At 43.4% G+C, this 21,836-nt stretch overlaps 1 protein-coding gene across 8 annotated transcripts; it reads right to left on the minus strand.

Moving 5' to 3' along the window:
• Positions 1 to 707: 707 nt before the first annotated feature.
• Positions 708 to 21,647, minus strand: C8H5orf24 (chromosome 8 C5orf24 homolog). Of its 8 annotated transcripts, XM_037906428.2 has the most exons (4): positions 21,424 to 21,610; positions 11,043 to 11,133; positions 5,108 to 5,538; positions 708 to 3,174 (listed from the first exon to the last, which is right to left on the minus strand). In XM_037906428.2, the coding sequence occupies exons 3-4, from the start codon at positions 5,532 to 5,534 to the stop codon at positions 3,134 to 3,136; spliced, it is 468 nt and encodes a 155-aa protein (XP_037762356.1). In that variant the 5' UTR covers positions 5,535 to 5,538; positions 11,043 to 11,133; positions 21,424 to 21,610; the 3' UTR covers positions 708 to 3,133. The 8 variants fall into 8 exon arrangements, with proteins under 8 accessions (XP_037762356.1, XP_037762355.1, XP_043377316.1 ...); XM_037906427.2 differs by having other exon boundaries at positions 708 to 5,538; positions 21,424 to 21,647; XM_043521381.1 differs by lacking the exon at positions 11,043 to 11,133 and having other exon boundaries at positions 21,436 to 21,599.
• Positions 21,648 to 21,836: the final 189 nt, after the last annotated feature.

Here is a 21,836-nt window from a genome sequence, read left to right on the forward strand (position 1 = left end):
CAAAAAGGAAGTACAACGGAAGTTTGCATAGTGTTGTTATAAACAATAGTATAAACAAAGCTTTTAATCTATTTATGTACTTATATGACACCCCTCCTCATGACTGTCATATTTAAGCATCAACATAAGGATAATTTCAAAGTTATGAAAACTACCTTGGCTATATTTTTCATTCAATAATAGAAGAGTTGCCATTTCTCTATTTTCTGATAACTCACAATAAAAGTGGGATTTTTTTTGTTAGGCTACAAATCTGCTGGCCCTTGCTTATAAAGAACACTTGGCCATTTATCACTAACAAATACAAGCATCAGTTTAGCAAATCCTGTACCGAAGAAAAAAATTAAGTCATATGGTGACATCCCTGCGGCGGTGAGGAGGTGGGGGGAGAAATCTGATGTAGTTAGAGGTCTTCCCCCCCCCCCCTTTAAAAAGAGCTGAAAATATATAATGTAGGGGGCAAAAGGAAAATAAGAATGGATTTAAAATATAATCCATATAATAAATGGCATAACATTTGCAGTATCAAATTTAGGTCATTTGAAAACATGAATGAAGTAAAGCAGAAGGAAAAGCAGCATCCCTACATTCACAAGAGATGAGTTAATCTAAGGCCTTATTGAAAAGTAGCTCACAATACTGCCACTCCATCTTCTTTAGAAAGAGAACAACCAAGTTTCAGAATGGTGTAAAACAAGAATAAAACATTTGGTTTTAATGTATTGACTTTATTAATAAATATACATCCATATGGTGATGTAAATACAGATCATGAAGACTACTCCATTCCCATACACATAATTGCACATGAGTAGCTCAAGTTCATGGACATAAAAACAAACAGCATCTAAACAGGCTTTTTACAGCAGAGAACAGGGTGCTGATATTAGTTATTTATTGGGTAATTGACTCCTCCAAAATAACCTGTGGGAAAAGCAAACTGTGAAAGATTAAGGAATCAAAGTGGTCCAAATTACTACATGATACGCAAAAACTTCCTAACAATTTATCATATCATCATTATACTTTGCAAAAATTTTAAAACATAGATTTACCTACATGGGGAAAATAATTGCTAGAAAAAGGCTCTAGTGTGTCTACTAGAGTTCAAAAACACATTTAAGCAATTTTAAAATATATGTATTATAATAATAAAAAAGGGAACAAACTTTTGTGATCGGAAATGAAGTTTGCAGTTCCAAGTTTTTATGCTTATGATCAACTGCTTTGTATTTTTAATTTTCTGTTGGAATAGCATTAAACTTTACTGTACATGTAATACAAAGAACAGCAGAATCACAGCTAAAGTAACCTTCAGACAAATAACCTCGAATTGCTCTGCCTTTTAAAGCTCTTCAAAATGGAAAAAAGTAGTGAAGTTCTGATCTCAATTACTTAATATGTTGCAGATAAAGGTAATTCTTTCCCCAAACATATCACTCCATTGACTAGGTTTGGTTTTGTCCTGATTGAATCCAAAGAAAACTTCCAGACAAAATGAAACTGTATTATTTCAGAACAAAGATGTTTAATGGGTCTTGATATATGAAGTTTTGTGTGATTACTTAAAAGCAATACAATGTATAAAGAATGTGTTGTTTTAATGACAGAGCTAACAGTTGATATTTAAAAATTCCACTTTAGTATTAAAAGTTAGCCACCTTCTGATAGATATTTTTTCCTGCCAATATGTGCTGCTAGCATTCTGAAAATGTACAGTGCAAAACTTCAAAAATAGTAGCAAAATTATTGAATTCTAAAGTTTATGTAATTTTAATTAGAAATTGAATAGCAGTTATGGGATGTATTTTAAACAGTGGCCTTTGAGTTGTCTCCCTATTACTTAGGTTTCACTTATGTATAAATAAGACATTAGAAATGTGATATTTAAAAAAAAAGCATTAAAAACACAAACTTGACATATAGATCATTTTTCTCAACAGTGTTAATACATAACAGTAACCCTATCTTATGAAGAGCAGAATTGTTGTACATAATATAAAATTAGCGATTTACCTTACAAATAATGTTTTCATACTATAGTGGAAAAGGCCAGTTTTCCCATTGATAATATCAAAGTATAGGCATCAACATGCTGTTTCAGTGTTTGTCATGACAACAGACAGTGTTACAAAAAAAGCACAATATATTTTGTAGGTTATATATAATAGGAAAAGCAAAAACATTTGAAGATTCCATTCGTATTTCACTTTGACTTCTTGACTTTTCTCTCTCTTTCTCCCACAGCATGACACCAGTAAACTGCAGTTATGGATAAAATAAACCAGAATGAGGAAGTGCCCAGCATTGCACTTTCTGGTCTCATTGCCAAATCCAAGGTGCCAAGTGGCCCTTTACAGATGCCATGAACATAGTTTTCTACTTTAGTTCATCCTTTCACAATTGACAGTGTTCATTCTTTTTACTGGGATTATATTTCATCTGATATTAATAAACACTATAATGAATATAAATTGTTTAGATGATTTCATTATTTCATCCACATACTTGAATACAAAATTCATTATTCTAGTAGAACAGTAATACATCTGCATTATCTCCTGACACACGGCACAGCACCATTGAGTAGATGCACAAGTGAGCAATGAAACGGGTGAACAGGATAAACAGAAGGAGGTAAGAAGTGGCGTTATGCAAAGGTACATTGGTGACATGCAACGTGTTCCTTGCCAGCGAGGTGTGAAACTCCTGTAGTTATTACATTCAGCTGAAGAAGACTGCTTTCCAGGAAGAGTTCAGGAAAGGGCTTAAAGCAGCCTTTTGTTGAAAAATCATCTGATAAAACAGCCAATATAACACATATCCTGAGGGTGAATTAGCTCATGTTAGCTTTTTGTGTGTATCAGAAGTTACACCATTCTGAGAAAAATTACTAAGAGTGTCATATTTTTCAGTTTGTTGAGGAACAGAAAGTGTAACGTGACTTTATAGCTTCAGCATGGAGAAACTATATTTTAGTAGCAGTTTAGCTGCCATTAGTTTACACATTGACTAAGGAGCCATCCAGTATTGTTGAGGTTCATTGTCTTAGTTGCCAGTGCATACATAGTCCCCCAATCACAATTCAACACACCTATTGTAAAGTACAGCATAAAGTCCAGCTCATTATGTGTTAGGCATCACTGGAACACCTGAAGGCTTGCTGCTTTTTTCCTGATAAAAAAGGTATGAAACATGACATCTGTTTCTTAAGTTGTCATTATTGAAATCAGAGTTCTCATCAAAATTACAGCAAGCCAGACTTTATCTTACAACAAAAGGTATTGGTACTGTTCATTTTCAACAAAAGCTATAATTAACCTGAAAGATTTCTGTTCCCAAAAATCTGCAAACATTATACAACTCCCACTGGTATTTGAAGCTACAAATTCAGTATAATTTTAAACTATATTTTAAACGATTTTTATGTAAACTTTCTTCCAGAATTAAAAGCTTTAACTCAAGCAAGAGATATTTAGAATAAATATAACAATATGCAATATTGAGGAATGTTATTTTCTAAGTATAGGTGGGTGTGTGCATATTACACACACATGCACACGCGCACTTTTTTAAATCAAACACGCCCAGTTGAAAATGGAACTGGTTAGATGCAGGAAAGGACTCAGTTTGAGTCAGAAAAAGATATTTATAGTTAACCAACATAGTTTTTCAACTTGCATGCATAGATTAATTCCTATGAAATGCTTTCTATCTGGGGTCTAGCAATTTGGTAAACTGCATCCTGTTTGAACCAGCTATACAGTTTGCTATTATGAATCATGAAAATGTTATCCTTTGGTAGATATATAAGCTTCCATAACTTAAATATAGTATAAATGTTAAACAATGGGATAACTGTATTCCTGGAAAAACTACATCTGAAAAGCTGGCAACAGTGTAAAAACATTTAATCTATACACACACTAAATTAGTACTTTAAAACTTATTAACTGCTGCCATCAAAGCACATACTGTGAAGGCAAAAAACAGCTTATATAGCTATTTACAGATTTAAGAACATACTGTTTAATATTACTGTCTATTCAGTTTGCTACTAGAATTAACAGTACTTATTTTGTAGTTATTTATAAAATATATCAGATTTTTAATTAATTATTTGCAGTTTGGTATATGCACTCTCAGGCATTTTTAAAATTACACAGCAGAATCCTGTAAGTAGCAGAACAACAAGATCTGCCATCACCTAAAGGCAAATTAGCTCATGTTTGTAAGGCGCTTTTGAAGATGTAAAGCGCTGCATAAATGTTTATTATTATTATTATTATTACACATTTTCAAAAAATATTTTTGGAACATCAGTGAGACCTGACAATCCTACAGTAGAGCAAATAAAAACTGCCTGAAATTAGCACTTTAAAAAAAATAGTTTTTAAAGTTTCAAAATATTTATGAACAATTGAGGTCTGTTTCAGCTCTAGCAAAAGCGGAAAATTTAGTTTGCTCTCTATTCCCACCTATACAAAAAACCCACAGGCATTTCAAAACTGTAACAGAATTCTTACTTGTAAAATAGTGCAGAATTGTTTGTTTTGTTTCATCAATTATAAATTCTTCTGGACAAGATCTTTACTATGGCTTAGGCTCACTTCATAGCCAACAGCCAAATAATGTTTTCCTGCTTATTTCAATTTCTTGGTGCATAATCACACAATTACATTTTCCAGAAGTAACTGTGAAGCTCAGGATATGAGTATTACTTTAAGGAAACACACAAGGGCATAATTTAAGAGTTTACTTATAAACCTACGTAAAAAACAAAAACAGAGCCATACCTATGCCCTTTCATGTTACATTAAAAATTAGTGGATTGCACGTTGGACATATGAACAAAAAATAAAATTTGGAAAGCCAAAGTTATAGAAATATTACATAAAAATGTGAGAAACATGCCAAGACTCAGCATTTCCTCATTAATCCTTTTTAAACTATCTAATTCCTTTATTTCACTCATTGGATTGTTTGACTTTGCTACTAGTTTCACCAGCAGCATGTACTCCTCTGTTATGCACCATAGGATAGGGAAAAGCTGCACTGCCACAAGTATAACTTAGATTTGCAAGCCGTGATAGAGCTTTAATGCTACCTGGAGGTCTGCCTGGGCTGACTTTGTATCCTGCAGCTTTAGTTGTACCCAAGGGTCTGCCTGGACTTGTTTTAAATCCAGCTGCTTTGGTGGTCCCAAGAGGTCGACCTGTGCTGGTTCGGTACCCCGCTGATTTTGTGGTCCCCGATGGCCTTCCACGTTTACCAGATCGGTTGAGGTTTTTCTTTTTCTTTAGTTCATCTTTTGTCTCTATATTCCTGACACTGGTGGCCTGCAAATGTGTTTCATTTAACGTGTCTTGTCTCTGGCATGCAATTGGTTTGTGGCTGACTGTGTGGCTGTATTTGCTTTGCTGTGTAGAATATAAGTCAAACTGATCAGTGGATCTCACATTGTCTTCGTTAAGGCAAGAACTCTTGCCAGTCCCACAGAAAGCTGTATTACTGCTGGCAACAGGATGCATCATTTTTCTACCAAAAATAAAAAAGACAAATATGTATAAATATATAACATGACATCATTTAACCAAAAACATTCTCTTTTCCAACAGCTATGAAGGTTCCCTAAAATTACCCTGAACTGGCTGGAATGCAAACCACTTAGGGAAACAAGATGTCTATCAACAGATTCAAAAAATCAAAGGTAGCATGACATTTAAAAAAAAAAAATCTTTCGAACACATAAAATGATGTAAGAAGTGCATCAACAATAAAATTTAAATGATCTGGGCTTGAAATAGCCTCTCAACCACAGTGGAAGCTTTCCATGGTGAATCTAAGCTTTCATTTGGGGAAAACAATTCTAGCCACTTAGTTGCATCAATAACCTATCAAATGAAAAGCAATATAGTGTCATCTTCCTGATTCAGCAGATGGCTCCCAGTGCTTCTGCTGCTGCTGCTAAGTTTTCCATAACTGCTGCAGTGTGAAATTAACAATCAATTTCACTACTGCTATCCAGAACTTTGTGAAAAACATAAAATTGATAAGAATCCAGTCAATTTAATTCTGCTGCAAGCTAAGAAAGCTACAAACATCAGCTGAGGTAAGTACTTAAACTATTCACAGGCAAGAACTACCCTAAAACAAAGGATGTCAGCAAGTAGATTAGCAGAGACACTCTCTCCCTTCTCCCACTCCATTACCACTATCAAAGCAGGCAGCAGCCTGGAACAGCAAGGGGAAACCAACAGAGAAAAAGATCACTCTCTCAATTCATTCAGGGGGCCTGAAGGATGTTGGAGCTTAAATTTATCCAACACCTACTAGCTTGAGCTAACACCCTGCTAAAATGAATGTGGTCAGCTCACATCTCTCTGAGTCATGGTTTAAATTGGTTCCCTTTCAAACAGAGTTGGATGACACTTCTAAGTTTTTTATTTCACAACCAGAAGTAACTGTAAGCAGTAGGTGCTCAGCAGCTCTGAAAATCAGGCCAAAACCTGCCAGGAACTATTCCATCCAAGTACACCTTAAGTTACCTTTCACAGCATCAAGAAAAATATTGGTACTTGAGAAATAAAACTTGCACAGCACAACTCCTCACTATACTTGGCATAGCTATTACATCTAAAAGCATCAAATTCACTCACACAAATTAAGAATTGAAACAAATAAAGCACACAATATGTAAGGTTCATAAAACTTCCAGAGAGAACTGTTATACAGAAGTCACCCAGCCAACCACGTCTTTCCTAAAGAGTAATGTATAGATAGATACATTCATTTTAACATCTTTAAACAGTGACTTGCATTTTAAAATTAGTAATTTTGTTACTATACCTCAGATACATTATTGTAAGGTGCATGGAACTTGCACTGACATTAATGAGAGTTCCTTGTGTGCTGCAAAGGGAAAATATTCCCTATAACCATTAAAGAGCTGTTCATAGCTCATGGAAAACTCTTTTGAATGTTCTAGTTGAACAAGTCTGCAAATATACTCTATTTTACCTGCCATCTTTCCCTATGCTTTATAACATTCATGTGAAATAACATTTTCTTACCAAAAGACATAGGACCAGATCTGCTTTGCATCAAACCACTAGCAAAATCTGATGGGATAGAGCTGCCATAATCAGTCACGAGAGGATCAAGTCACTACAGAAGTAACAGCTCCTACACCATTATCCATCTGTGCCCTAGCTGCTGACATAAGGGGCATGGCTAGGACACCCTTAGACTTCACTGATAATCAGCTGCAGCTTCAGCTTGGGGCTGTTGGCAGCCAGCGTACCCTTTAAGCTGTTTTAACTTAGGCCTGGGAACCAGACCAGCACATAGCAGTCACAGGATAGAGAGAGTGCAATGGTCACATTAGCACACAGCCTATGCTGTGTAGTTTCTAAGCCATAGCTGATGATCTGGCACAGAATCTTTTGTTTATGAGATCCCAGTGGGTCACTTTGAAATTATAGTACTAGCAGAAGTACAGATCCTGCATAGGACTCCATCAGCACAGACCCCTGTAATATTGCAGAGTAGCACTGACTTCAACGGTGGGAATTTTTTTTTATTTATTTCCCTCATATAAACAAGGTTTTAGATGAGTAGCTAGTGATATTTTTAGATGAATGCCAAATCTAGCTCTCACCATCTCCAGTACTGCCAATTCCATAACCTTCTTTGGCAGCTTCTCCCATTTCTGAACAGCGCATCTAGTGATGCCAATTTTTCCTAAAATATTCTCTGGTGTAGCCCATCACTTCTTGTTCTGTCCTTGGCGATGGAAAATAATTGATTCCTATCATTTTTAGTACATCCCTTTAGTTATACGTAGGCAGCAAGCAGGTCTCTTTCTCTAAACTGAACTTGCTTCAGTCTTATTTTTTCAAAGCTTTTATTATGTGTGCTTCTTTCCTCTGACCTTTCTTCAGTTTAACTCATCTTTTATTAAAACTTGATATCCCAAAATGAATGCACTGTGCCCCAACTCAGACTTAACCTGTGACTGGAACGGAACAGTTATCTTTATCTCCCCAACACTACTAAACACATGCCCAATACCCATATTAATAAAAAATTCTGAGTAGTCTCTAATCAGCTATGTAGCCAGCTGAAAAAAAGTATTTGTTAAATAAATGAATCTTTTTTCCATTATAAAACCCATTTTTTAGCAGTTTATAAAACAGCCATAAACATTTGATCCAAGCAGAAACATGGAATGCAAGGCCTCAGCCAAAGAGTGACAATTGATCATTTTTAACAATTTATTTTACTGGCTTTTAAAGGTACAAGGAGACCAAAGAAAAATATGTCTTACAGATTCATACATATTTGCACAAATCCCCATCAATACTGCAAAGCAATTGTGGCCTGTTATGTCAATCTGCAAATTAAGGGTTTATAGCATCCTGTACCTTTATGATGTACTGTAACAACTTCTTACATATCACGTTAAGAATTCACACATTAAAAGGAGTGACCCTTATGGTTCCAGAGATTTGCTTTAGATTTTTTTTTTTTTTTTAAATCAAACCAGCAGAAGAAAGTAATATCACAGCCAGATCTTCAGAATAGCTTCATAGGGTAAAATCACCAAAAAGCGTATCAGCACTTTTTGTCTGCACATCACTTCGGTGCACTCTAATCCTAATTCAGGTACAAAAAGATATGCACCTGTCTACGATGTTCCAAATGGGTTGTCTGTTGCCCAGCTGGTAGCACCCCTTTAAGGCCATGTCTACAACTGAGAATTGATCTATTTCTAACTGTTCAGTATATTCATATTAGCCAAGCTTATTTATATTTTGAATCACTGTAGTTTTGCCTCACTTCCACACTAGCACCATTTTACCCCTTTTCTGTTGTAATGCCTTCTAGATTCCTATCATGCAGATCCCAGCACAAATCTCAGAAGCAATGGATCCTGGGAGATTTGAAAAGGCCACCAGTGCACTCTTGGACAGCAGTGGAAGGACAATTTGAACCATTTTAGCACTGTCTACATGGAAGCTAAATTTATACAGGCTGAAACCATTCAGACTAAGACAGTATGTAACCGTGCTGGAAGCAAATCTAATCCAAACACTATCTGGAATACACAAACTATTTGGAGTACATGTACATAGTCATGAAGTGCCTTACAAGCATGACAAGGAGACCACAGTTTTCAGCATGGCAAATTTCTCCAGTGTACACTAGGTCAGTAGGCCTTTATGTTAAATATAGGGAAAAAAGAAATATAATAAATGGCTTAGTGTAGCCAAACTTAAATAGTATCACACAATTGCTTGCAGGGTCTATTTACCTGCAGAAAGAGTTCACAACAATACAAAAGTTGAGTCTCTTTTCTCAGGGCTGACATCTCTCCCCAGCCACCTCTCTCCTTCAGAGGGCATAGCATTCATAGCAGTTGTAATCAGCTCCAGTTGGGGCATTTCCTGCTTCCTAATGCCTGCATTAACCCCTTTCTTACTTCTAAGGTGCATGGGTATATAAACCTTATCACAGTGCATGTGTAAATATGTGAACATGATTTTACACGTGCAATACTTAAATATAGATGCAGTAATAATGTAGTTCAGCACATCCATGTATTAAATGGTTGTTATAACACAGATTCTCTGTGCACTATAATACAGATTTGTTGAGCAACATATGGTGGAGCAGTCATGAAACCACAGTTAAGGTTGCATTACAATTTCAGTTTCAAAGTAAGAATACCTAGTAATCCTGTGTTGTTTAGAAAAGGACAAAAAATGTAAGATACAATTTGGGAAGGGCACGAATTTTTGGTGTGGTAATAACAGGTAAGTAGTTAAGTGTCTGTAAAAAGCAGTCAAAAATCTTCTGATTTTAACACAGTCTCACCTCTCTTTTGACTCTTCATTATAGTTTACATTACAGAATTTCCTGAGACTTCTCATGACATTTAATGCATGCATGAGGGTTCTGCAAATTCTCCTTTTGTGTCACCAAGTTGTATTAGTGTAATGGAAAGATATAACAAACAGCAAGCAAGCACACCATGCATACGATGCTAGATTTGTAAATGTTGATATAATAGCTGAGAACATTATCAGAGTAATAATCAACATTTTTCCTTCAATGTCTCATTTAAACATTGGCACACAGGCTCTAGCTTTCAGGAGGAGCTCATGGCTCTCCAGTCCGCATTAATGGCTGTGGAAGTATAACATTGTATAAGGGGACATGCTAGATACATGAGAGGGCATGCCAAAACATGTTACAAAGTATCTGAGGGAGCACACATAGGGACAGTTAGCTTTTGAATGGAGAAGCAATTAAGATAGAGCCAGCACGTCTAAGAAGCAGGCATCAGAATGGAAGGTGTGAAGGGCAATTAGTTAAGTTAACTGGAAGCTGTTAAAGGAGATTGTTAAGGGTGGCAGGTAATTGAAGATACGTGACTGGTCTGAGGGATCTCGAAGGGTGGTGACTAAAATCTTTTCTTCTTTTGTCTGTAACTTCTCTGTAACTTGTTCTCCAGCAAGCTGTATAAATTAAGAGACACAAGCCCCACTCGGGGGGCTCACTTCTAAATGTATTAGCAGAGCAGCTTTGCTAATAAAACAGAGTGGTCTGATAAATTGTGAGTCTGAGTCAAACTTTGACATGGCCCAGTCACAGAGAAAACTGGCTTCAGCTGAGCAAGAGCAATGTCACACAAGGAATCGGACAGAATGACAGAACAGACACAACGATGCACAAGTGAGGCAGTCAGAGAGAGCACTGCCAGGCAAATAACCACCACCCCAAATTCCTAGCACCATTTTCCTCCTATTCAGGGTCTACCATCCCCTGCCAGCTGCATCCCCTCTCCACACAGGGAACAACAAGGAGTCTTACCATGGCTTCCAACATCCACCTCTCTGCTGTAGTGTTGGAGTGGCTGGGGAGTTCTCACCCGCAAATATATACCACTAACATGTAAAATGCTGCAACTTCATCTTTGTGTACATACTTGCACTTACTTCTGACAAGTGATAAAATTCTCTAGAGACAAATGTTACCTGTCTATAATTGATGATGTCAGAATTGACACATGAGGAGCAAAGCGCAGATCCCAGAGAATGTTTCAGAGTTCTTGCAAAAGGGAGGAGTCTGAAAAAAGGTGAGACAATCCAGTTAAAAACAGGCGACAGGGATGTTTTTGGAATGCTTATTATTCTCTCTGTATCGATCAATTTTTTCATCATGCTACGAAAAATTCAAGTAATAGTAAAGTTTACATTCCTTGTTTTTATTTGTACCATTTTCAATGAGATTTTTACAAAATAAAAATGTTCAGCTGAAAGCTTTAATGAAATCTTAATTATATTGTCACGACCATCTCTAGCATAACTCTACTGAGGTCTGAGTCAGAGGTTCACCTTACAGTGGGAATTACAAGAATGTTTTCTGTGTGTTGCATGTCTGTCCACAGAGTGGAAGTGACTTTGTTGGCAGAAGGATGTAGAGTATGAGCGAGTACTGGTCTACACACAAATTTGTATTGGTTTAGCAAAAGGTGTGATTTAAAACCCATTCAGTTAAACCCATGGAATTGTGTGTGTCAACACTCTTAAATCAATAAGAAAAGGAGTACTTGTGGCACCTTAGAGACTAACAAATTTATTAAAGCATAAGCTTTCGTGAGCTGTAGCTCACGAAAGCTTATGCTCAAATAAATTTGTTAGTCTCTAAGGTGCCACAAGTACTCCTTTTCTTTTTGCGAATACGGACTAACACGGCTGCTACTCTGAAACCTGTCTTAAATCAATGTAAACCTGGCTGCTATTGGTTTATCTTACACCTGTAAATTTAGATGAGCAAGGTAAACCAATATAAACAGTTGTAAACCAATATAAGTGCATCCTCACAAGAGTTTGAACCAATTTAATTAAATTGGCTTTTAAACCAATCTAACTTAAACGAGTGCAGCGTCTGTGTATAAACAAGCCACAAGAACAGTTAATATGAGAGATGGGTATTATGGTAGTGAAAAAATATTACTTTAGCTACTCATTTCCCTGCTTTTAGAGGTTTGTGTTGGTGTCACTTAAAAAACTTTTCTTTCGTACGGTGATAGTCAAACAATGAAAGCAACGGCATGACTACAGCTGGATCTTAAGAAGTCTTTTATCCAGTCTAAAGAAGAGGGGGTAGCCATGTAAATGGCTGAGACACTTCCAAGAAGAGCATGGATTGGGCAATAGTCCATGATGTGTCTGACAGTTTGCATCTCACCACAGTCGCAGTTTGGTAATTCCCTTGCTTTCAATCTATGGAGTATGTGTATCTTCCATGTTAGATGCGGATACGGTTTAGAGCTGTCCATATGCACGTGGGGAAGAGAAGCTTGGCACTTGCACAGCTGGGTCATCGATTAGATTTTTGTTTGGTCCATCAGCAGCCACCCAGGCTTTAGACCATCTTCTGCGAACATCCTTATCTTCCATAAGGAGGGCTGTGTCATGAGACCAGAAATGTTTTCTTGATTTTAGTCAGTGGCGAGGGGGTGTTAAAAATTATAACTGGTTGTAAACAACAGGGGTTTTATGGTAATTTCTTTTTTTTTTAATAGGTGTTGCTGCGGCAGAAGGCAGAGAACAACAGGCCAAAGGATTTGGAAAAAGAGGAATGGGTGGCCTAGGGAACTCCTCTATAGCGGAGCATGGGAGCTCTACGTGCAACACAGGAGCCAAGGAATAAGATCTTCTTCCCTGGAACTTGCAAGGCATTTCTGATGGGGACGCCTATGAATCTTGGGGACAGTAGCAGGTCCGAGCAGGACAAGATAAACCCTTAATGGCAACCTCAGTAATGTTAAAGCAGATTAACTTCCCAAATACTCTGAATGTTTAACAGTAAAATGTATGCTGATCTGTTATTACAAAGCATAAAATCATAAAAATGTAGGGCTGGAAGGGCTCTCAAAAAGTAATCCCATCCAGCCACCTGCACTGAGGCAGGACCAATAAAAACTCCAACACCATCCCTAACAGATGTTTGTCCAACCTGTTTTTAAAAACTTCCAGTGATGGGGATTCCACAACCTCCCTCGAAAGTCTATTCCCAAGCTTAACTATCCTTATAGTTGGAAAGATTTTTCCTAATAGCTAACCTAACTCTTCCATACTTCTTATCCTACCTTCAGAGGACATGGAGAACAATTGATCACTCTTCTCTTTATAACAGCCATTAACATATTTGAATACTATCATGTCTCCTCTCATTCTTCTTTTCTCAAGACTATACATGTCCAATTATTTTAACCTTTTTTAATAGGTCAGGTTTTCTAAATTTTGTATAATTTTTGTTGCTCTCCTCTGGATTCTCTCCCATTTATCCACATCTTTCCTAGAATTGGACACAGTACTCCAGCTGATGCGTCACCAGTGCCAAGCAGAGGGGGACAATTACCTCCAGTATCTTACATACAACACTCCTGTTAATACATCCCAGAATATTAATTTTTTGCAACTGCATCACATTGTTGACTAATAATCAATTTGTAATCCACTATAACCCCACATCCTTTTCAGCAGTACTGCCACTTAATCAATTATTCCCCATTTTGTAGTTGTGCATTTGGTTTTTCCTTCTTAAATGAAGCACTTGTATTAATCTTTATTGAATTTTATCTTGTTGAATTCAGACCAATTCAATTTGTCAAGGTCATTTTGAATTCTAATCCTGTCCTCCAAAGTACTTGCAACCCCTTCCAACTCGTTGTCTTCTGCAAATTTTTATAAGCATACTCTCAGCTCCATTATCCAAGTCATTAATGAAAATGGTCCACACCCAGGACCAACCCTTGGGGGACCCCACTAGATACACCCTCCACGCATGATAGCAAACCACTGATAACTACTCTTTGAGTATGGTCTTTCAATCAGTCAGGCACCCACCATTTAATAATTTCATCTACACCATATTTTCCTAGTTTTCTATGGACATGTGAATATCATGTGGGACTGTGTCAACAGCCTTACTAAAATCAAGATATATCACATCTTCTGCTTCCCCTTATCCACTAGACCAGCAACCCTGTCAACAAAGGAAATTAGATTGACTTGGCATGATTTGTTCTTGACAAATCAATGCTGGCTATTCCTTATCACCCTATCATCCTCCATGTGCTTACAAATTGATGGTTTAATAATTTGAGGTTGCCACTAAGGTTTTGCATTAGAATGCAAGTTTGATAAAGTTGGGTACATATTGCTTTTTGGGATTTGCTGGAGAAGGAAGTGAAAGCCTTATGGAGCGTTACCAACTGTGACCCAGGAATCTCTTAGTACTGACAGGCAGAGGGCACAGGGGGTGCAGAGTGTTTTACAGGGATATCTGAGGGCAGGTGTATGCATAATAATTCATAAAAGCATGGCATGTGAGGTCCCTGAGAGCCAGTAGCCCACTGAACATACTAATCACTGCAAAACATATGTATGCATAATATTTAAAGAGTTGTGTCAGTACTGAAAATTATGTTTTGAAGGCAGGTAACTCAGAAGTGACACGTCTCAGACAGGTTCCTTTTAAGCAGATGGTAACAGACACTTATCTGTGTGTCTGGCTGTGTATTAGGCATTATACATCTCTCAGTGGATGCTTGTTTGCATATTGAGCCAAATGTTAATCAAGAGATTGCATAATTTTCAAGAGACGAAATTTACAGGGAGAAAAACAGCAAGAGGGGATCTTGTTTACCAATAAAGACAATGGATTGTTGGAGTATATTTAGAGGTGGATCCTTCACTGAGGAGGCAAGCTAATAGTGTGTCTGTCTTATGAATGGAGGGTGACAGGCAGCCAAGTCTGGCTATAAAATGTTGGAAGGACTTGAGCACTGCTCTGTAAGACATGAAAGTATCTAGTTAAGTCAGTCTAGGTCATAGAAGGCATATTATGATTTCATTTATATGTAACCATTTTCAATACTTCCACTTTCTATTACTTAAATCTCTATGTTACTTGTTTTCACAATAAATGTACCTAAGTACTGTGTGTTAAGCGGAGTGGTGACCTGAGGAATAACTGGTAATCTGGGGTGTACTGAGAGTGCCCAGTGTAACAGGGGCTAGAGACACTAAGTAGATGCCCAGAGGTGGATGGACAGGGTACATTCTGATGAAACCTGAACTATCACAGTTTTTGTTTGTGTTAATATAACCTTATGCTTTAAGCTTAGAGCTACTGGGACCTCTCTTTCACCCCTACGGTCCACCCGACAAGATGATGGAAACTGTGCTAACCCTATGTTTAAATCAGCTTCTCAGTTCAAAGAGACAGAGAGGGTATTTTTAAAGAATAATGCTAGCCAAGCCATGTTACAGACAAACCACTTAGGTTATGTCTGCACTCGTGCTGTGTTTGATGACAGTTGTCAAACACCATGCCCTCTACTCCCTCCTTAACCATGGGTTAGGCTGCTTTTGTGGACAGGGCCAAAAGATGTTCAACACCAGAAGTGGAAAGCATGAATAACCACTAATAATCAGTTGATCATAATTTCTTTCAATGTGTATTGAACGTGGCTCAATTTATCTACATTAATGGGACAACTATTTCCAACACAGAAAGTGGAGTCCTGTCCACAGTAGGGAGATTTCCCCCTAATATAAACACCAGTTCAGCTCCACCAGTGGTAACAATATAAAATGGAAGTTGTACTGTTGACTCACAGATGGTGTTTTTAACAATATTGATAAGACCCATTCTGAAGAGGTTTACCTGACGCAGAGTTAAAAATTATGACAATAACTGGTAGCGCATCTACACTATGGCTCTCAACACTCTGAGCACCATTAGGGTTGAAGTTGTGTTGAGAAAAATGAGACATTTTAAAAAATGGTCCTAGTATCCTTGCTATAATTGTGCTAGAAATAATGTTTAAACATAACTAATCGTATTTTCTGAAATCTCCTGCTACTGAATTACCAGCTCCATTGGTGGCTATCACTGTCATAGAGCTAGTGCAGACTTGGCACCAGCATTATATCATCTCGTCATCTAACCTTGATTAGAACAAGTCTGCATGATGTGATAATAAAAATGCCAGAAGTCACCAGTGTTCTATCTGCACTAGTATTCCCAACTGTCGCTACTACTGGTGAAGCTGCAACAGTGGAAGAGCAAGGTAGAGTGTTTGTAAAGTCTAGTGTATACAAGGCCATACCATGGACAGTACTGGTATGGTGCGGAGTGTGAAGCTACAATGTTATGGAATGCAGGTTCCCAAATGTGCCACAAATTACTACTGGAGGAGCACATTTTACCTTTGAACTGCCAAAAGAAGCAACACACATACTATATTGTTTTTACTGCTTCACCAAAGGATACAAACAATGAGAGATACACGGGCAGTACAACATCTATAAAATGAACTATATCCACAAATAAAAAGAACAGTACAAATACCTAAAAAAAGTTAATATTTATCAACTCAATCTGTACAAATTAACTCTTGTGAAAGTAAGACCTTGTTTGTTTTTTAAAACACTAAGTGCTTACTTTTGCAACATGTAAATAAAGCTTTAAAAATAAAGTTTATAAAAAGAAACATTCACCTATCTTGAATATTCCAGTGAATTAAATAGGTTTATCTCAATTATGTACCCAGCAAAATAGACAGAGCATAAATAACCAAATATCTATGTATCTATCTTTTATTCAATACTCCATTAAAGTACATTCACCTGCAAAAAAAAAACAAAACAAAAAACACCCAGCACAATTGTCCATTTTTTTAATATTAAATTTGAGAAACATGCCTAGTCTGTTAAATAGGTAGAGAGAGCTTTCACTCTGAGATTTTATTAAAGCAACATATTATAGGTGTTCTGATGACTATATTACCATATAATGTCTCTTTAAACAAAAGCTAACTGTTGTAACAATTCTTTGGGGGTTTTTTTGTTTCTGACATTTACATAACAAGGATTTGTATATTTGTTGAAACTTCCTAAATAAAATTAAATATGCACAAGCTACCTGTAAATCCTAATCTCCAACACCAGCAAACTTTGCATGTAGTTTTTCGAAGTCCTATCAGCATTTCTACAACACACACCACCAAGACACCTAAACAGACATGCAAAGTACAGTCTACTTCTGAAGCTAGATAAGAGTTTCCCAAACCGCAGTCATGAAGCATTTCCTGGTGACCCATAGAAAGTAGACTGGTCACATAGTATGGCTTTTTATTTTGCACTTGCTAAATTATATTTTTAAAATCTAAACAAATATTAAATAATTCCTAGTATTTCCCTTCTATATAGACAATTGTTATAGATGCCACAAGGATGTCAAGACACTGTGAATGACAGGAGAGTTAGTGTGGATGTCTGACTTGGAATAAAGCGGTCTATTTAACTCTCTTTGCACTAAGAAGTGTTCTATGAAATTGTTCAGAGGTTCCTGAACCAAAACAAGATACCACAGATAAATTAGAATTGTGATCCTTGGCTTGATGACACAGAGCCAGCTACTGCAACCCTTCCTCATAGTGAATGGCACTTACACAAGTAGCCTCACTGACTTCAATGGAGCTACTTACTCAAGCACCATGCATTAGGATTAAAGGTTGCAGCGGCCCTGCATTACCAAGCCAAGTCATAATTTACCTAGGATAGCATGTGTTAGGTTTAAAGTCCACTTGCTAGGCATATTTAACAATTGCCACTTGGATCCTTACACAGAAACACAAACACACACATCTATCTGAAGAACAATAAAAAATAATAAACTGGAGTAAGAGACTCTTTGACCCTTGTATACTGAGGAACCAGTTGTAACATATTCATTTATTTTTCTAATCATCTTAAACTAATCTAGGGTCACACTCCAAAAGCAACTTCTTGCTACTTCTGTATTTTGTGGAGAGTTAGAGAGAGCAAAATCATAGTATTATTCCCCTTTAAATATATGCCCAGTGATAAACACATGTAAAATAAACTATCAAGACATAAATATCCACTAGCTAACTGCACTGAAAGTGTTATATACTATTAAGTACACACTAAAGGAAATAAATAGGTACTATTTATATGCACTAATGGAAATGTGCATTATTTACATGCATTACAATAGTACAGTATACACTAATAAACATGCACAAAAGAAAATGATCAGAGACAATGTAGATGCACTCAAATGATGTGATAATGAAAATATGCACTATTCATGTACATTAAACAATATGCCCTAATAAATATGCACTGTTTATATGCATTAAAATTCCATGCACTAATTGAACTATGCACTAAATGGGAAGTTCAAAAAATGTGAATTAAAAAGAATATGAACTAAAGAGAACAAACAGATGATTTCAAGGCACTACAAAGACTCTGTACTAAGACAACATGATGTTCAGCTCTCCCTGCTGCTTAGAGGCCAGAGAAGTGGACAACAAACAAGAGGGGGAACAGGTTGCACAGATGCCCCCACCCTGCGGGCATCTGAGTTGGGGTGTTCCTCCTTGCAGTATTTGCAGGAGAGGTTGTCCAACTGCTACCCCAACCTCCAGGGGAGCTGAGGGTTGCCCAGCTGCCACCTCCCTGGGGCACTGATAGAAGGAGATGGGGAGTAGCCCAGCTCTATCACCTCCCCCTCATGGGCACGGAGATAGATATGTGTTTAGAGGAGTTCCCAGCTCTGTCACCTTGTCCCTGGAGAATTGAGGAAGTAGATGAGGGGCAACTTTACTCAAGTCTGTCACTTCCCCACACCCCACAGAGAAAGGAGACCTGGGAGAGTGGTGTTAACCATGTTGCCCCAGGGCAATAAGGGAGATGGGGGGCCCTGCCCTGCCTGTCTCCACCCCCCAGCACTGAGGGAGGAAATGGGGGGGCCCTGCTCCGCCTGTCCCCCTTCCCCCCGATCACTGAGGGAAGAAATGGGGGGGCCCTGCTCCGCCTGTCCCCCTTCCCCCCGATCACTGAGGGAAGAAATGGGGGGACCCTGCTCCGCCTGCCCCCCTCGGCGCTCAGGGAGGACACGGGGGGGGCCCTGCTCCGCCTGCCCCCCTCCCCCCCCGGCGCTCAGGGAGGACACGGGGGGGGGCCCTGCTCCGCCTGCCCCCCTCCCCCCCCGGCGCTCAGGGAGGACACGGGGGGGGGGCCCTGCTCCGCCTGCCCCCCTCCCCCCCCGGCGCTCAGGGAGGACACGGGGGGGGGGCCCTGCTCCGCCTGCCCCCCTCCCCCCCCGGGGCTCAGGGAGGACACGGGGGGGGGCCCTGCTCCGCCTGCCCCCCTCCCCCCCCGGGGCTCAGGGAGGACACGGGGGGGGGGCCCTGCTCCGCCTGCCCCCCTCCCCCCCCGGGGCTCAGGGAGGACACGGGGGGGGGGCCCTGCTCCGCCTGCCCCCCTCCCCCCCCGGGGCTCAGGGAGGACACGGGGGGGGGGCCCTGCTCCGCCTGCCCCCCTCCCCCCCCGGGGCTCAGGGAGGACACGGGGGGGGGGGCCCTGCTCCGCCTGCCCCCCCCCCCCCCCGGGGCTCCGGGGGGACACGGGGGGGGGGGGCCCTGCTCCGCCGGCCCCCCGCCCCCCCCGGGGCTCAGGGAGGACACGGGGGGGGGGGGCCCTGCTCCGCCTGCCCCCCTCCCCCCCCGGGGCTCAGGGAGGACACGGGGGGGGGGGGCCCTGCTCCGCCTGCCCCCCTCCCCCCCCGGGGCTCAGGGAGGACACGGGGGGGGGGGCCCTGCTCCGCCTGCCCCCCTCCCCCCCCGGGGCTCAGGGCGGACACGGGGGGGGGGCCCTGCTCCGCCGGCCCCCCTCCCCCCCCGGGGCTCAGGGAGGACACGGGGGGGGGGGCCCTGCTCCGCCGGCCCCCCTCCCCCCCCGGGGCTCAGGGAGGACACGGGGGGGGGGCCCTGCGCCGCCAGCCCCCCCCCCCCCCCGGGGCGCCGGGGGGGCCCGGGGGGGGGGGGCCCTGCTCCGCCTGCCCCCCTCCCCCCCCGGGGCTCAGGGAGGACACGGGGGGGGGGGCCCTGCTCCGCCTGCCCCCCTCCCCCCCCGGGGCTCCGGGAGGACACGGGGGGGGGGGGCCCTGCTCCGCCGGCCCCCCCCCCCCCCCGGGGCTCAGGGAGGACACGGGGGGGGGGGGCCCTGCTCCGCCTGCCCCCCACCCCCCCCGGGGCTCAGGGAGGACACGGGGGGGGGGGGCCCGGCTCCGCCTGCCCCCCACCCCCCCCGGGGCTCAGGGAGGACACGGGGGGGGGGCCCTGCTCCGCCTGCCCCCCTCCCCCCCCGGGGCTCAGGGAGGACACGGGGGGGGGGCCCTGCTCCGCCGGCCCCCCACCCCCCCCGGGGCTCCGGGAGGACCCGGGGGGGGGGGCCCTGCTCCGCCGGCCCCCCTCCCCCCCCGGGGCTCCGGGAGGACACGGGGGGGGGGGCCCGGCTCCGCCTGCCCCCCGCCCCCCCCGGGGCTCAGGGAGGACACGGGGGGGGGGGCCCTGCTCCGCCTGCCCCCCTCCCCCCCCGGGGCTCAGGGAGGACCCGGGGGGGGGGGCCCTGCTCCGCCTGCCCCCCTCCCCCCCCGGGGCTCAGGGAGGACACGGGGGGGGGGCCCTGCTCCGCCTGCCCCCCTCCCCCCCCGGGGCTCAGGGAGGACACGGGGGGGGGGCCCTGCTCCGCCTGCCCCCCTCCCCCCCCGGGGCTCGGGGAGGACACGGGGGGGGGCCCTGCTCCGCCTGCCCCCCTCCCCCCCCGGGGCTCAGGGAGGACACGGGGGGGGGGCCCTGCTCCGCCTGCCCCCCTCCCCCCCCCGGGGCTCAGGGAGGACACGGGGGGGGGGCCCTGCTCCGCCTGCCCCCCCCCCGGCGCTCAGGGAGGACATGGGGGGGCCCTGCTCCGCCTGCCCCCCCCCCCGGCGCTCAGGGAGGACATGGGGGGGCCCTGCTCCGCTTGCCCCCCCCCCGGCGCTCAGGGAGGACATGGGGGGGCCCTGCTCCGCTTGCCCCCCCCCCGGCGCTCAGGGAGGACATGGGGGGGCCCTGCTCCGCTTGCCCCCCCCCCGGCGCTCAGGGAGGACATGGGGGGTGCTCTGCTCCGCCTGCCCCCCTCCCGGCGCTCAGGGAGAACATGGGGGGGGGCCCTGCTCCGCCTGCCCCCCCCCCCGGCGCTCAGGGAGAACATGGGGGGGGCCCTGCTCCGCCTGCCCCCCCCCGGCGCTCAGGGAGAACATGGGGGGGGCCCTGCTCCGCCTGCCCCCCCCCGGCGCTCAGGGAGAACATGGGGGGGGCCCTGCTCCGCCTGCCCCCCCCCGGCGCTCAGGGAGGAGCTGCCTGCGGCCCCCGCCGGGCCCGGGGAAGGGGCTCCCATCCCTCCCGAGTGGGTGGGTGCCTGCTGACCGAGGCTCCATCTTGCCCGCCCGCTCGCCACTTCCTCCCGGGGCTCGGCCCGGACCTACCCGCGGGGCTGCCCAGATCGCGGCGCCTCCCCTCCTCGGCTCCCGGTGTCGGAAAGGCCCGGGTAGGACGAGTCCGTGCAGCCCCCTCCCCCCAGCACACAGCGACCGGGCCCGGCCGCGCGGCTGCAAGCAGCGGGCGGGGAGCGGCGCTGCGGCGTGCGCGGGCGGGCGGGGAGCGGGACGCGCTCCCGACAGGAGGGGGCGAGCGAGCCTGGCGGCGGAGTGGGGAAGTGGGCGCGCGCGGGGGCGGTTAACGGAAGGCGGCGGGGTGGGGGAGGGGGAACAAGCGCCGTGGGGAGAGCCTGGGGCCGGGGCAGGGGCAGAGAGACACAGTGGGGTAGTAGATGGAGGGCGAAGTAGTGTGGGGTTGGGGGAGGTCCCAGAAGGGAAAGGGCGCAGTGGGGAAGTAGATG

This window comes from Chelonia mydas, chromosome 8, assembly GCF_015237465.2.
Source record: "Chelonia mydas isolate rCheMyd1 chromosome 8, rCheMyd1.pri.v2, whole genome shotgun sequence".
Lineage (NCBI taxonomy): Eukaryota > Metazoa > Chordata > Testudines > Cheloniidae > Chelonia > Chelonia mydas.